At 39.1% G+C, this 14,926-nt stretch overlaps 1 protein-coding gene across 4 annotated transcripts in view; it reads left to right on the top strand.

Moving 5' to 3' along the window:
- The window catches only part of MYH10 (myosin heavy chain 10), a 105,335-nt gene that overhangs the window by 82,095 nt on the left and 8,314 nt on the right, over positions 1 to 14,926 (top strand). For all 4 annotated transcript variants that reach the window (XM_041123247.1, XM_030012963.1, XM_041123246.1 and 1 more), the window contains 14 exons: positions 266 to 374; positions 457 to 588; positions 1,974 to 2,180; positions 3,408 to 3,545; positions 4,082 to 4,205; positions 6,428 to 6,599; positions 7,334 to 7,546; positions 7,646 to 7,790; positions 9,238 to 9,444; positions 10,528 to 10,632; positions 11,704 to 11,856; positions 12,196 to 12,444; positions 13,002 to 13,214; positions 13,721 to 13,933. In XM_041123247.1, coding sequence (XP_040979181.1) covers positions 266 to 374; positions 457 to 588; positions 1,974 to 2,180; positions 3,408 to 3,545; positions 4,082 to 4,205; positions 6,428 to 6,599; positions 7,334 to 7,546; positions 7,646 to 7,790; positions 9,238 to 9,444; positions 10,528 to 10,632; positions 11,704 to 11,856; positions 12,196 to 12,444; positions 13,002 to 13,214; positions 13,721 to 13,933 — 2,380 coding nt within the window. The remainder of the gene's footprint in view (positions 1 to 265; positions 375 to 456; positions 589 to 1,973; positions 2,181 to 3,407; positions 3,546 to 4,081; positions 4,206 to 6,427; positions 6,600 to 7,333; positions 7,547 to 7,645; positions 7,791 to 9,237; positions 9,445 to 10,527; positions 10,633 to 11,703; positions 11,857 to 12,195; positions 12,445 to 13,001; positions 13,215 to 13,720; positions 13,934 to 14,926) is intronic.

Below are 14,926 nucleotides of genomic sequence, written 5' to 3'. Positions count from 1 at the left end.
CATCCTGATTTTATCTTTTTAAGAGAAGAGTCTGCTAAGACTAAGAACAAATAGCATTTGTAATTATTGTTTTGAAAATGGTGAATCCAGCTCTTGGTCTGCCTCTTCGTATAAGGAATGAGTACTCATAAATCAGTGTAGTCACTCAAACATAAATCTATTTATGGTCTGCAAGTGTTCTGGGGTTGGGTAACCTAAAAATTAAAAACACGGACAGATGATCAGCAGTATTTAACACAAAATGTTTTGCTCTTTCTGTCTTCAGGGCCTTTGCAAAGAAACAACAGCAACTGAGTGCACTGAAAATCCTGCAGAGGAATTGTGCTGCATATTTGAAGCTTAGGCACTGGCAGTGGTGGAGAGTCTTCACGAAGGTTTGTTATATTCTGTGACTTTCTTTGATGCCTGTAAATAGGTGAATGCATGTTCTCACTTCTTCATTTCAAATCTTTGCAGGTGAAGCCTCTTCTTCAGGTCACTCGTCAAGAAGAAGAACTTCAAGCCAAGGACGAGGAGCTAATGAAGGTGAAAGAAAAACAGACAAAAGTGGAGGCAGAACTTGAGGAAATGGAAAGGAAACATCAGCAGGTTTGTGTCCAAGATCAGCTTTTGATATCTAGGATGTGAATTGCACTATATCCCATGCGAGGGAGCCGTGTTGGGAAGACACTTGTGAGCAAAAGCACTGAGAATCAGGCAAGCGAACTCCTTTCACACTTAGCTAAAACCTGGAATAGGAACATGTAGCATGAGCCATTCCTCTAGGAATGCAGAAGTATCATGTTAACAAAACTAAACATCTTTTTGGCCTTTCCTAGTTTGCAGAACTTAAATAACAGTGTCATTAGCCTTTTCAGATGTGTTTTCAGGGTAGGATAATTCTGTGGTGTGTATGTGCTGTTTAAGATGTAGGGAAGCAATTACGGCAATTATTGGACAAAACTGAAAATAGATTTATGCTGATAAGTAACATTGATATCAATTTAAAGAAGAGCTGAAAGAGTGTCAGTAAAGAGAAACATGTATTTATCACTATGGTAATTTTGAGACATGATAGAACTGGGATGGATATCTAGAAGAGCAAAGCACCAGTTCCTGTTGATAAAAGGTCTGGAAGGCACGGCCTAGGAAGAGTGTCTAAGGACACTGGGTTTGTCTTGGTTTGGAGAAAAGGAGGCTGAGGGGCAATGTCATTGCTCTCTACAGCTTCCTGAGCAGGGGAAATGGAGAGTGAGGTGCTGATCTCTTCTCCTTGGGATCCCGTGACAGGATGTGTGGGAATGGTTCAAAGCTGCATCAGGGGAGGTTCAGACTAGATATTAGGAAACATATCTTTACCCAAGAGGCTGTTCAAACACTGAACAGGCTTCCTAGAGAAGTGGTTGGTGCCCCAAGCCTATCAGTGTTTGAGGCATTTGGACAATGCCCTTAATGATATGCTTTAACTTTTGGTCAGCCCTGAAGTGGTCAGGCAGTTGGACTAGATGATTGTTGTAGGTTCCTTGCAACTGAAACTATTCTATTCTATTGTCAAGTTTACACAGCAAGAAGTAATGTGTTCCAGTTCTGTTCCAGTGACTCCAAGTGCCAGCTTCCGCCCAGCTACCCATGGCACTGTTCTGCCACTACGCAGGGATGAGTTCAAGGAACAATCCAGGAAACAGGCACTTCTCTCATCTTTCTGCTGCTGGTAGAACAGGGCCGGTGGAGTAGGTGCAGTGGGATTTGTTCCTTAAATTGGTAGGACAAGTGAGTGAATATTGCTGTAGCCCTATTGTGAAAGCTGGTGTCTTCTGGACTGCTGAAAAAGCCCTCTACTAAAAGTCTTTGGTTTTGGATGTTGGCCAGGGAGTCAAGAATTGGAGCAGAACTTGGCCTTTAAGTAACTTTGTAGTTGTCATATGTATAATCTCTCATGAGAGGCTTTGATATGTCATTGTTACTGCTTTACTACCTTTTGTGTATATCTGCAGCTTCTAGAAGAGAAGAACATTCTTGCAGAGCAGCTACAGGCTGAGACAGAGCTCTTTGCAGAAGCTGAGGAAATGAGGGCTCGCTTGGCTGCCAAAAAACAAGAGTTGGAAGAAATTCTCCATGACTTGGAGTCCAGGGTTGAGGAGGAAGAGGAAAGAAACCAAATATTGCAGAATGAGAAAAAGAAAATGCAGGGCCATATTCAGGTATGCTTCTTGGTAACTGGAAGTGGAAAAGGATGCAAACAGGGCAGTTAAGGATGGGGAAGCTCCCTCAACATCTCTATGGCACAGAGGAATTCAGCTCTTTAGCACCATGTGTGGAATAAAATAAATTTGAATTTTTTTCTCTTTTCCTGTGTTCAGTGTATTTAGCTTCTTGTGGTCTTCAGGCATATGAGGGTGAGGAAAGAAAAAGAAAAGTCAGAATGCCCTGTTGGTAGCTATAGCATATACAAAAAGAGTATTAAAGGTAGCAAGCACTTTTGAGTGGGGAGGAACTGGGAATGACTGCATGGGGCTTACCTGTTTTCTTATAGAAACAAAGACTAATGGGATGATGTCACGTATGAGAGAAACGTTCCTTCTTGACTGAAATCCAGTGAATATCATAAAGAATATTACTTCTTTGACTTTTACAAAACTAAGGCAGCTTCCATCTCCTCCAAGTTACTTGTTTGGTTGGGGTTTTTTTTTTTGTGAAAATCGGATGATTTGGATACTTCCTTTTTGACTAACGGGGACCTTGAAAAAGGGAATACCTGAAAACTTATCTGTCTTTCCAAATATTCAAGGTACTTGAAGGGGAAATAAACCACACATCTCACAGCTCTTGATGCCTTTTAATAAGTGTCTATTCATGTGTGGCTGAGAATCTTGTTTAAAACCACAAATGAATAGAAGCACAATACATTATTGCTTTTCCAGTTGTATCTAGCTATTTGTGCCAGTATCTGAACCATTTCAGCTGTAATATTGAGATCTGGACTCATACTGAAATGAAGAGATGTGTTTCCTGTGGTGTCTCTTCCTAGACACTTTTATACCAGATGCCCTATTCAGATGCAGTATGCCAGGAAGTCTTTGACAGAAAGCCTGATCAGATTTACTTGTCATTAAGTAGAATTTCTTATTTTATGTTCAGAATTAGGAAGGTGAAAGACTGGTGAAGTGAGTGTATGTTTCCTAGACAGAATATTTCAGCCAAAGCTGAAATACAGAGCATAAAAATTTCCATGTGTATCACATGGCCCTTAATTTCATTACCAGATCATTGATACTATAAATGAATCTAACAAACCAAATGCATTTTTAGTGTTAGTTAGGGCAGGTGGCTTTTCAAAATAATACATCTTTTTCACCAAGTTAAAAAAAAAAATAATTAACACATGGGTAACCTGGAAAATGCACAGATGCAATTGCCTTTCTTCCCAGGACCTAGAGGAACAGCTTGATGAGGAGGAGGGAGCTCGACAGAAGTTGCAGCTTGAAAAAGTGACAGCTGAAGCCAAGATCAAGAAGATGGAGGAAGAGATCCTACTGTTGGAGGACCAAAATTCCAAATTTTTGAAGGTCAGACCAGTATGCATGGTGGATATTCTGTGCATAAGTAATAGTAGTGCCAAGTGATAGCTCTCAAAACACTTGAGACTGCTGTTACATTATCTATAAAGTTTGCACCTGAATACTTGTGGGGTTTGAACAGGTTAGAGATTCTTTTGAACTGACCTTCAAAAGGGAGGTATTTGTCTGCGTTCTTTCCAGTTTCACGAGTCTTCCAAATCTAAGAGCTGGAACCAATGTTTATCATAGCTACCGTTGTTCTTTGCAAACAGATTTCCAAAAGTATACAGCAAATGCTGTCCTAAAACCAGGACTCCCGTGTGTTAAATTCCAAGTCTTACTTTCTTTGAAAACAAATGTTCATGTTTCTATACTATTCCAATTGATCCTTAATATTGACAGGTCAGTCACTTGAAATAAAATCTGTATTATATACGCTGTATGAGACCTCTATATGAATTTTGTATATTCAGTTATTTGTGCTGCTTAGAGACTCTTCAAATTGTGTTTTAGCAGTCATTCTTTCTCTCCTTTCTCCTAACTAGGAAAAGAAGCTGATGGAGGATCGAATTGCTGAATGTACTTCTCAGCTGGCTGAAGAAGAAGAAAAGGCCAAAAACTTGGCCAAACTTAAGAACAAGCAGGAAATGATGATCACCGATTTGGAAGGTTTGTTCTTACTATATTTGCCTATTAACAGGTTGGACATCATGCTGGAAAGGAACGGATCACTTATTATAATGTATGCAGTATCTGGTCCAGTCTCTTAAGTGTAACCTTATATGTAGATGCCTTAACAGCTGTTATTTTTATCTAAATCTTGAAAGAAATTTGTGTCGCAAGACTTGTTGCATCTGGCCACTCAGTCTTTCTCGTGTTTAACTTGTTAGGTTTTCATTTTTGAGAATCCATTTCATTTATAGATGCACTCAGAAATTCAAGTCGTTGCATGCATCCCTTTAGTAACAAGGTAAAACATCTGTCTCTTGGGAAGTTGCTACCTTTTCTATAATAACACATTAGAACAGCATACTTCTGGAAGAATGTTAGTAGGCATTCATTAGGCTTCCAATATTTTTTGAATAAGCAAATCTGAATTGTTTTGTTTTTCTTAATGCTTCATTTATCTAAAATGGTTCCATTTTTTTGGCCATTTGTTTGATTGTTTTGCCTTTGTTGTCACAGGCTAAACTAGCCCTATATGTGACCTTTCTTGATTTTATGTTTTTGTAAATTACTTATGGCTGTAAATAGCTGTTGTGCAACAGTAATAAACTGCCAAGTCAAAGTTGCAAAATATGAGGCAAAGTTGCTCTCTATGCCCTAATTTGGAAATAGTTTTTTCACTTACTGTATTATGTTCTCTCTTCGTATGTATTTTAAAACTGATATGCTTATGGAAGAATACCAAAGTTTAATCTTATCCGTATAGGAAGGTATTGAACTAATAGGGATAGTAGGTGATTGATGTACCTTTTCTTTAAAAATCGTATTCAGAGACCCTAAGATGGGCATAAGTAAGTTTTACTCACTGGAAAATAATGCTTGAGTAGTTGTCTGCTTAAATCAGGCCTAGTGTTTCTGAAGATGCTTGACAGATGTGTTTGGTTATGGTACCGTTCCAAGACTGATGACCTTAGAGAAATGGAAATTAAAGCTTAAATATAAGGCATGCAATTTCTTGGCTAGTAAAGCACAGTCAAATGATATTTACTCTTGGAGATGACTCAAGAAGCCATTAAGGTCTCTCTCTGCTAGGGTGTTGGCACTACTAGGCACTGATATTTGGAAAAAAAAACCCCAAACCTAATTCAGTCTATTGTGAACTTTGTCAATTAAAAATTGAGTCTCATGACACTGTTCTAACTGTCACTCAGTGGGAATATAACATAAAAACAGGGGGGAAAGTGCTATTTTTTTGAATGAGGAAGTGTTTAGAGAAAAATTGTGTTACATTAGATTGTCTAGAAAATCCCAAATAGCCATGGGTGGCTCTAAGAGATGATTCTTGAACATGGCTCCCTTTCCAAATAGAAGATGATGTCCTGATCCAGTAGCAGGCTTATAAAGGGTGTGAGAGAAATCTCTGCACTGAGGACGCACAAAGTATTGAACAAATCTAATAACTTACATTTATGCTAATGAATTCAGAATTGTGCTAATGCTATGCTAAGCAAAACCTCCCTGTGACTTGAATATTACATACCTGGTCATTAGCTAACTGTAAACAATGCAGCTAGTAACAATCAGACAACAGGCAGATCAATTAAATGTCTTTTATTGCTATGGCACTGATAACTGGATGGTTTTCACAAAGAAATACCTTAGGGCAGGAGATCTCAGCTACACAACTAAATTACTGATAGCTATTGGGGTTGCAGAGTCTTGCTAAATATCGATGGGATGTGAGTTAGTGGCACAGATACTTGCAAAAACAGTTTATCCAAGTTTTCTTCAAGCTATACTATTTTCCAGTAGGCTTCTTGGACCCTAGCCTAGCCCTTCCAAAACTATGCAAGCCATCATTTTTTCCAGTCTATAGCTGATCTTCATTTTTGAATCTTGATGTCTGTGATTATCTGGCCTAGCAGCTCAAATTGCTCTTCTCTTAGATCCCACTCCTTATTTTCTATCAAGATGAGGTTATGCTTCTGTTCCCTTATTTTAAAACTTTTTTCTCCAGTCATTGACTTTCTTGAATTTCTATCTAAACCATGCAGTTCTACTTTGCTGTTTCATCTTCCCAGTCAGCCTTCTAGCTGCAGACTGGAGAAAGAATTGACACAGTATAAATTTCCCACCCTTCCTGCCACCCCATGGCCCTTCCCCCAAACCTTCTGAGGATGACAAGAGAAAAACTTGCATATAAATATAATTATTTCCTTCCTTAGAGCGCTTAAAAAAGGAGGAGAAGACCCGTCAAGAATTAGAAAAAGCTAAAAGAAAACTTGATGGTGAAACAACAGACCTACAGGACCAAATAGCTGAGCTGCAAGCCCAGATTGAAGAACTGAAGATCCAGCTGGCCAAGAAAGAGGAAGAACTGCAGGCTGCTCTTGCTAGGTCAGAGTACAATGGTGCTTATGATTACAAAGTGTGGTAGAAACCTGCTTTCCCAGACAGAATTTCAGTTGACTGCAAACATATCAGAAATGAGAATGTTAAAGAAGCCAACTCATGTTTGTACTAGAGCATCTCTAGGCACCTGTGCTGCGTGTAGACATGGCAAAAAAGATAATTCAGTGTTTTATCAGCATCGTTGCTCCACAAAGCTGCAAAAAAGAAGTTTCACCAGGGTATAATAGCGTTTGGGCACTGGAAGCTTTTTTAGTCTCCCAGAGTTCAGCCTCAGGAGGGAAAAAGCATGCAATTCTCAGTGAGCCTTCTTAATAGAGTACTTTCTATGATTTGTTATCAAGATTTGTGTGGTAGTCTTGCAGTCACATGTTATGATATAAGCTAAACACCTTCTGTATTTTTTGAGCAACTATAATTTTGCAGGAAGAGAAAATTCTACAGACGGTGCATTTTTGGAACGGTGTTGAGATCTACAAAATTGGATTACTTGAACATAAACTTGAAAGCTTAATCATTCTGGTACTGCCTCTGTAGTACCTGGTCAGGATCTTGAGAATAACAGTAGTGGTCTTCTGTCTATGAAGTTTTAGAAGGTCTATTTTATTCTAGTGGAAAAGTTAAGATATCATTTACGTACATAATTTAAATAATGCTAGACCATTATGAGAATAGATCTGAAGCTATGAAATATCATTAACTGTTGTGCCTCTGTTTAACAGAGGTGATGAAGAAGCAGTTCAGAAAAACAATGCACTGAAAGTGATAAGAGAGTTGCAGGCTCAAATTGCAGAACTCCAGGAAGATCTTGAATCTGAGAAGGCATCACGCAACAAAGCAGAAAAGCAGAAAAGAGATTTAAGTGAAGAATTGGAAGCTTTAAAAACTGAACTGGAAGATACCTTGGATACCACTGCAGCACAGCAAGAGCTGAGGTAGGATCTTAGGTCTGTGTAACAAGGCATGCTAAAATTGATCTTTAATTTACAAAAGACTAAAATGTTGATTTTGATAATCCTTGTTACTTCCTCTAGGACAAAACGTGAGCAGGAGGTGGCTGAACTGAAGAAAGCAATTGAAGAGGAAACCAAAAACCATGAAGCACAGATCCAGGAAATCAGGCAGAGGCACGCTACTGCCCTGGAAGAGCTCTCTGAACAACTTGAACAGGCCAAAAGGGTGAGAAGAAAATGAATTACAGAAATATGCTTTTCTGCTTCAGGACTCTTTATAAGTACCCTGATTGTTGTGGTCCCTTCCACTGATATCTGCAGAGCTAAGTTGTCCTCTCTACATGCATAAAAATTGCAATTGAATCAAATACATCATGCTGGTTTGAATATATTGCAACTATTAGACAGTCTTGGCATCTGTCTGGAAAGCATTCATTAGACTTGGAAACAGTGCACCTAGAGATAAACCATGTAGTACTCCTGTAGGAATTCTTCAGCAGTCCACGTGCTTATTTGGTGAAAAGCAGTTCTCTGCATGAGTGAACTGCAGAGTGCTTCCATATAAGGTAATTGTAATGTCAGCACTCACAAATAACAAACTGTGAATGCAGGTAGTGTAAAAGTTCTTCCAGCCACTCTTAACTTCATGCTTGTACTATGACCTCCAGTGCTAGATATCTGTGGAGTATCTTGCCAGTTTGCACAGCTGTATTGTGTTCTCTGGTAACCACCACCAGAGCAGGCAGGAGGAGGCACACCTGGGTAGCATGGTTCCTACTAATGTAGCTTGAGTGTCTTGTTCAAAAGCAGAATTATTTCAACACTGCCAAAAAAAAAAAAAAAAAAAATTATTTAGTTTGTGAAATTATAGTTTTGGTAATTCACAAATGTATGTGTGGACAGTTCATATACTGTAGTAATATTTTTATGTAGGGAATGCTTCACAAGCTTCCTTAGTATTTTAAACTAAGTGAGAATCATAGTAGTTAAAGCTGGTGGAAATCATAGTTTAGTCACCTGAAGATCTCATGCATGTCTTCTGCTCCTTATTCATTAAATATTCTCAATAAAAGCATGAAAAGATGGAAAAAATACCCTGCAACCTTAAACAAAGGTCTTGTGATAAGATGATGTCAGTTCTGGTGATATAGTAAGAATGGTATTTAAACATCCCTTATGCCAATTATTACTTTTTTAAAAAAGGTTTTTGACAAATGTCAGTGCAGTGGTGAAAAGTGCTTTGTTATGCACTTCTAAGCTGCTGTGCCTACTAAAATCAGGGCAGCTTTAGTTGATATCTTTCCTTTTATTTCTGTGAGATGAGCCATGCTGATCTGTTAATGGGCACATTCCTTCCTACTTACAGTGCTACTCAAACAGTCATTTTAGAGCACTGACGTCCCAGATCTTTTTGAATTCATAGAAGTATCTTCTGGTCATCGCTGCTGCCTGTGATATCTGAGAGTGGAATAACCTGCATTAACTTAGTCTTTGGCTAACATACACAGAATGTTACATGGCAGCATTTTAAGCACTCCCTACTTACAACTTGCTGAGCACTTGTTTTATCTTTGAACTTGTAAACCTGATTTGCTGGACTGAATATTTTTTTAGCAGAAAACTTTATTCATATGTAACAAAGTGCTGAATTTCTTTCCTTTTGTCTTTCCTAGTTCAAAGCAAATCTTGAAAAAAACAAGCAAGGCCTAGAGTCTGACAACAAGGAGTTAGCCTGTGAAGTGAAGGTACTGCAGCAGGTCAAGGCAGAGTCTGAACATAAGAGGAAGAAGCTTGATGCTCAGGTACAAGAGCTAACTGCTAAGGTCACAGAAGGCGAAAGACTGAGGGTGGAGCTGGCGGAGAAAGCTAACAAGCTGCAGGTAAGGCTGTATGGAAGTCCTAAACTGCTGAAAAATAGGCAAGAAAGTAAAAGTCTTAACCCTATACAGAAATGGCTAGGAGAAACGACTTTCAAAGATGCAGCTAGGTCCACAGGAACTGAGCCTGTAGTTGACATGGGAGGTGACCTCAGTCACGCACTTTCACATACTTGAGGGGCCTTAAAGTGGTGACATGCCTCAGGTGGAGATAGCTGGATAGCCATGACATTAATCCTGAACTTTTTGGGTTATGTGAGAATTATAGTGGCTTTTAAGTATGTGGCTTCCCATCCTGGAGACCGAATCCTGTAGGAGGCTCTGCATAGTCAAGCTGCTGACAGGTGGCCTGTAGGTTTTTGGCTTGGATATGGAATTGAGTAGATAGGGCTGAGCTCATTCATGTGTGAGCAAAAATGTACTGATTGATGGTGGCCACAGGTTTCCTTTTGTGCTTCCAAGTTGGGAGCTTGGCAGATAGGGATTGCAAGTAAAGGCCCATTTTTCTGGGAAATGGAGAAAATAGGCAAAATGCAATCAGGGCTGACTTCTAAACCACAGCAACGAGTACTTTAGGTAAATTGAGCTAAAGTACTTAAAAAAGGGAATGGCCCAGTTCTTTTTGGAGGAAGCTTTCGGGCAGTCTCTCACTGTGTATAAAAGTAACATAGCCTAAAATAGCAAGAGCTGGCACCTGGCAGTAACCTTTTCTCTTGCAGTGATGCTTTAAACCCAGCTGCCACCCTGATAATCCCTGAATTAATGCTCCCATAAAATATATAGTCCTATAATTAAAAATAGCATTTATGTATGAATGCAGATATTGCAATGACGTGCTCTGCTAAATAGCATGCTTAACTTTTGTTATGTTATACCACTTAAGGTCCAGACTGACATCCAACTTGAAGTTTTTAGCCAAACTTCAGTGTTTTTAGCTTGTTGTATCTCTCTGCTGGGATGTATTGTTGTCTTGCCATACCTGGAATTTGTTGAGGTTTTGTGTTCTGCAGTTCCAGCTCCTAGTGGGATGTAGGCTTTGCCGTGAGTCAGCTGCATGCTGTTACCTTTAGACTGCTTGCTTTGCAGAATGAGTTGGATAATGTCTCAAGTCTCCTGGAGGAAGCAGAGAAGAAAGGCATTAAGTTTGCCAAGGATGCGGCTAGTTTGGAATCTCAGCTTCAGGATACACAGGTGTGTGCGCGGTGAAGCTTGAACTTTGCACAGAAGCTTTGTTCCTCATTGAAATGCTAACTGCATAACAGAAAATACATTTTCATTCATGGTTTGGAAAGTCCCTTGGGTAGAAGCTGTATTTCTTGTTGAAGTCTAGTGAAATGTGATATACAATGATTGCTCAGCTACCTGTCGAGCCAATTTTTCATTATCTAAGATTCACTACTTGCTAGACTATAGCCTTTCAGTTTCTCTTTCATATCTTAGTCTCTGTGGGAGATAAGAATTAAGTCAATAAAACCTTTCCAGGTAGAATGTTAATGTAAATAAGATCCTTGGGTTATATAAAGGCACAAGGGACAATACCCTGTCTTTTACTGACAGCTTAAGTTCTTACAGCTTAAGTTCAAACTGACAGTGTTTGGTTTTGAGTTAAATAATGCAGCTTTATGCATGTATTCATCACTTAAATATACTCTTTTCTCCCCTGTATAAAATGCTAATGGTGACTACTTGAATAATGGTAATCATAATTAGAGAGGTCTGTGAGGAAAAGAATGGGGGAGAGGTGATGGTGGTTACACCTTTCATTAGCTTCCATTATGACAGAAGTTTCCACTGCCAAATTACAGCTATCTTTAAACTGACCTTTCTATTTAAGCAGTGCAGCAAAACTTGGAAGCATGCTGCCATTGCAGGATTTGCTGCTATATATTCTTCCCAGGTGGTTTAAAATAAGTACGCTATATGCTTGTCTGAAAGAAGAAATACAATTTTTGAAGCTGACTTCGGTGCTCATCCCTTTAAAGACAGAAAAGCGTCATCCATTAACTTCTAGAACAGACAGTGGCATGGATTCCCTGATCAGAAATACGCTTTATAAAGGTTTAAGTGTGCCCAAAATGAATGACCAGTGCCTTTTTGAAAACCCAAATTACAGATGTCTTCATAAGCATGTCCTTGTGCAAAAGTGCTGTGAGAAAAATAATCAAACCTGAAACTCCATATAGGGTAATGGATGGTGGTAGCCCAAGGCCACAGTTAACAGACTATGAACCGAACTGAACTTTTAATATCTCTGTGTAACAGGAGCTGCTTCAGGAAGAAACCCGCCAGAAACTCAACCTGAGCAGTAGGATTAGGCAGCTGGAAGAGGAGAAGAACAACCTGCAAGAGCAGCAGGAAGAGGAAGAAGAGGCCAGAAAGAACTTGGAGAAACAGATGCTTGCCTTGCAGTCACAGGTAAGTTGCTGTACATGGCAGGAGTTCTGTAAGGCCTACACACTCCAGGTGAGATGAATTGGTGTCCCAAGCCTCTCAGAAAAATGTCATGTAATTTCCACATGTGCTAGACCTGATTTTGGAATAAAATTTCCTGTGGTGTTTCTTCATTGCAATGACGACTGGTACAACTAACTGCAATGCGCAGGACTTTCCCCTGCTTAGTATCCTGCTAACTCACAATTTTTGTTACTTTAGCTAGCAATAACATCTATTTCTGGTTTGCTGTTTTGGACCTGATGCCTTTCTTTCCTTCTTGTGATGCACTAAGGAACATTATTTTCTTTTACTAAATTTCAGTTGGCTGATGCTAAGAAAAAGGTAGATGATGACTTGGGAACCATTGAAGGCTTGGAGGAAAATAAGAAGAAATTATTGAAGGACATGGAGTCCTTAAGCCAACGCTTAGAGGAGAAGGCAATGGCTTATGACAAACTGGAGAAGACAAAGAATCGCCTGCAGCAAGAGCTGGATGACTTGATGGTAGATCTAGATCATCAGCGCCAGATTGTGTCTAACTTGGAGAAAAAGCAGAAGAAGTTTGATCAGGTAGTCTAGTTTCCTGTCATCTTGCTGCTTTCTATGATTTTTAAATGGCATCTTGTTTATGTTGTTACTGCATAAATGAGCCTTGTATAAAGAAGGGTCTGACTAGAGTACTGTGGTTATTGATAAATCTTTGTGAGCAGCTTGGCTTTTGTTAAGAGTAACTTGTCACTTAAAATTTCAGTCAGCTAAATGCCAGCTTTGAGTCTTTTTAGATCAAGTAATAAGCTCTTTATATACAAAAAGGAAATTATATTGGAACAAAAACTTAAGAGTATTACTGTAATCCCTCAAGATAGACTAAGAAAGGATGTGAAGACTGAAAGATGAAAATAATATAAAACTTATTTAATCTTGATTAGTAGCTTGCTTTCCTCATCTCATCCCAGAGTAGCTGTAGCTGTTTTCTTACTAGCACTTTGATTAAAACTGAAAGACTAGACAGCTTCTGAAGGCCAGTTAAACTTAGAGCATTAACCACTTCATTGACTAAAACACCTGAGGCGGGAAGGACCTGATTATAGAACTTATGAGATGGATTAATTATATCTTGTGTTCAGATGCTGGCAGAAGAGAAGAACATTTCTGCCAGATATGCAGAGGAAAGAGATCGTGCTGAAGCAGAAGCAAGGGAGAAGGAAACCAAAGCACTGTCTCTAGCTCGGGCTTTGGAAGAAGCCCTGGAAGCTAAGGAAGAATTTGAAAGACAGAACAAACAGTTGCGTGCAGATATGGAAGACTTAATGAGTTCTAAAGATGATGTGGGCAAAAATGTAAGTACGTTTCCACACCCTGTTTTGTTATATACTACATAAGGAATAACACAGGAAAACTACCTGGCAGGAGAAGTATATTTAACACAAAAATAGAACTTTTTTAAGCTGATTTATAACCCAGAATTCTGGAGGAATTTATGCTCAGAATAAGGGGATGTCTTTATTAACATCAGGCCTCTTCAAAAGTTGTGAAGACATGGAGAGCAGAAGTTGCTGGCCAAATGACTAATGGCACCTGTGCTAGATTTAAAGAGCTTATCTTACTACTACTTCTTTTTCTCTGTGTCCTTACACAGCTCATCTCATAAATCATCTGCATAGATGTCTGTTGGGTTCTCTAATACAGACTTAGAGATGCTGCTCTGCCTGTTCTGATTCATTGTCCAATTCAGAGCATCACAAAATGTAGTGTACCTAGTTCATGTAATGTCTTATTTTGCTGTTAATAACCGTTGATGTTGAGATACCTGAAGGAGAGGGTCTGATTAATATTTGTGGCTTAGGTCCACGAACTGGAGAAGTCAAAGAGAACTTTAGAGCAACAGGTTGAAGAGATGAGGACTCAGCTTGAGGAACTGGAAGATGAACTGCAGGCCACGGAAGATGCTAAGCTTCGTTTGGAGGTGAACATGCAAGCTATGAAAGCCCAGTTTGAGAGAGATTTGCAAGCCAGAGATGAACAGAATGAAGAGAAGAAGAGGATGCTGGTTAAACAAGTATGTCTATTTTACTCTACTTCATAGTGAAAAGGTTGTGAGGAACTTGCCAAAGCTCTGTGGCTTCAGTGATAACTTGCTACCAGAAAAATAAAACTCTTTGCTTAAAGTTCCCATCCTATAGAAATCCCAAGCACTGATCTTTGTTACTGTTTGTAACAAACAGTAGAATAGGTCTTGTTGAGGACTGGCCACTGTCAACTGTTAGTGTTAGTCTGCTACTGATGGTCCTCCAAAAACACTCAATGTGCAAGCAGAGGTTTGGCTAGTGCTGCGTGGGTGTATTTCAAGGACAGGGGTATGTTATTTGGACTTTCAAGCCCATCCTATGTGATGGACAGGAACTAATCCACGGATGCTGAGATAGACTGAAAGACCGTAATTAAGTGAACAGTTTCCTAAATGAAAATTGTGGCAAAGATTCCAGATTTGCCAGACTTGAGAATTCCAGTAGCATAAAGCAGATCAGAAGAGCCTTAAGAAAATGCCTTTAAAATCTCATGCTTGTGAGAAGATGGTTCTAAATTAACATTAAACTTTGAGGAAAAAACACCCAGTATTTCAAGATTTATCACAAGAAAACAAAAATGTACAATTGCTGAGAATCAGCAATATGGAAGATCTCTTAGAAATAAGCATGGCCTGGAGGGCTTTTGAAGTTCATTGCAATGCAAAATTGCTATTATCTTGCACTGGACAAGAACTTTTGACCTAGCATGAGGAGGGAGGCTTGCTTCAAAACAAAAATATATTCTTTAATGTTGCTAACCTGTGGCATTTCTGGCTCAGTTTTATTTTTGCATAAGTTTGGCTTAGTTCGTGTTGGCTTGCTGCTTAGTTACTTTTCTGTTTTGTTTTAAAAAGAAAAAGTTGTTGATGTATAAATACTCGTAGCACAGCTGTTTCAAAGAGAATGATTTCATTTTTTTTCTTGAGAAAATGAGGTGATTCTGCTAATTTTCCTTTTAGCGGTTCAGTCAGAATTAGTGTCAT

The sequence above is a fragment of the Aquila chrysaetos genome, chromosome 5, assembly GCF_900496995.4.
Source record: "Aquila chrysaetos chrysaetos chromosome 5, bAquChr1.4, whole genome shotgun sequence".
In the NCBI taxonomy this organism is placed as follows: Eukaryota; Metazoa; Chordata; class Aves; order Accipitriformes; family Accipitridae; genus Aquila; species Aquila chrysaetos.
This window is presented reverse-complemented; position numbering and strand designations above follow the sequence as displayed.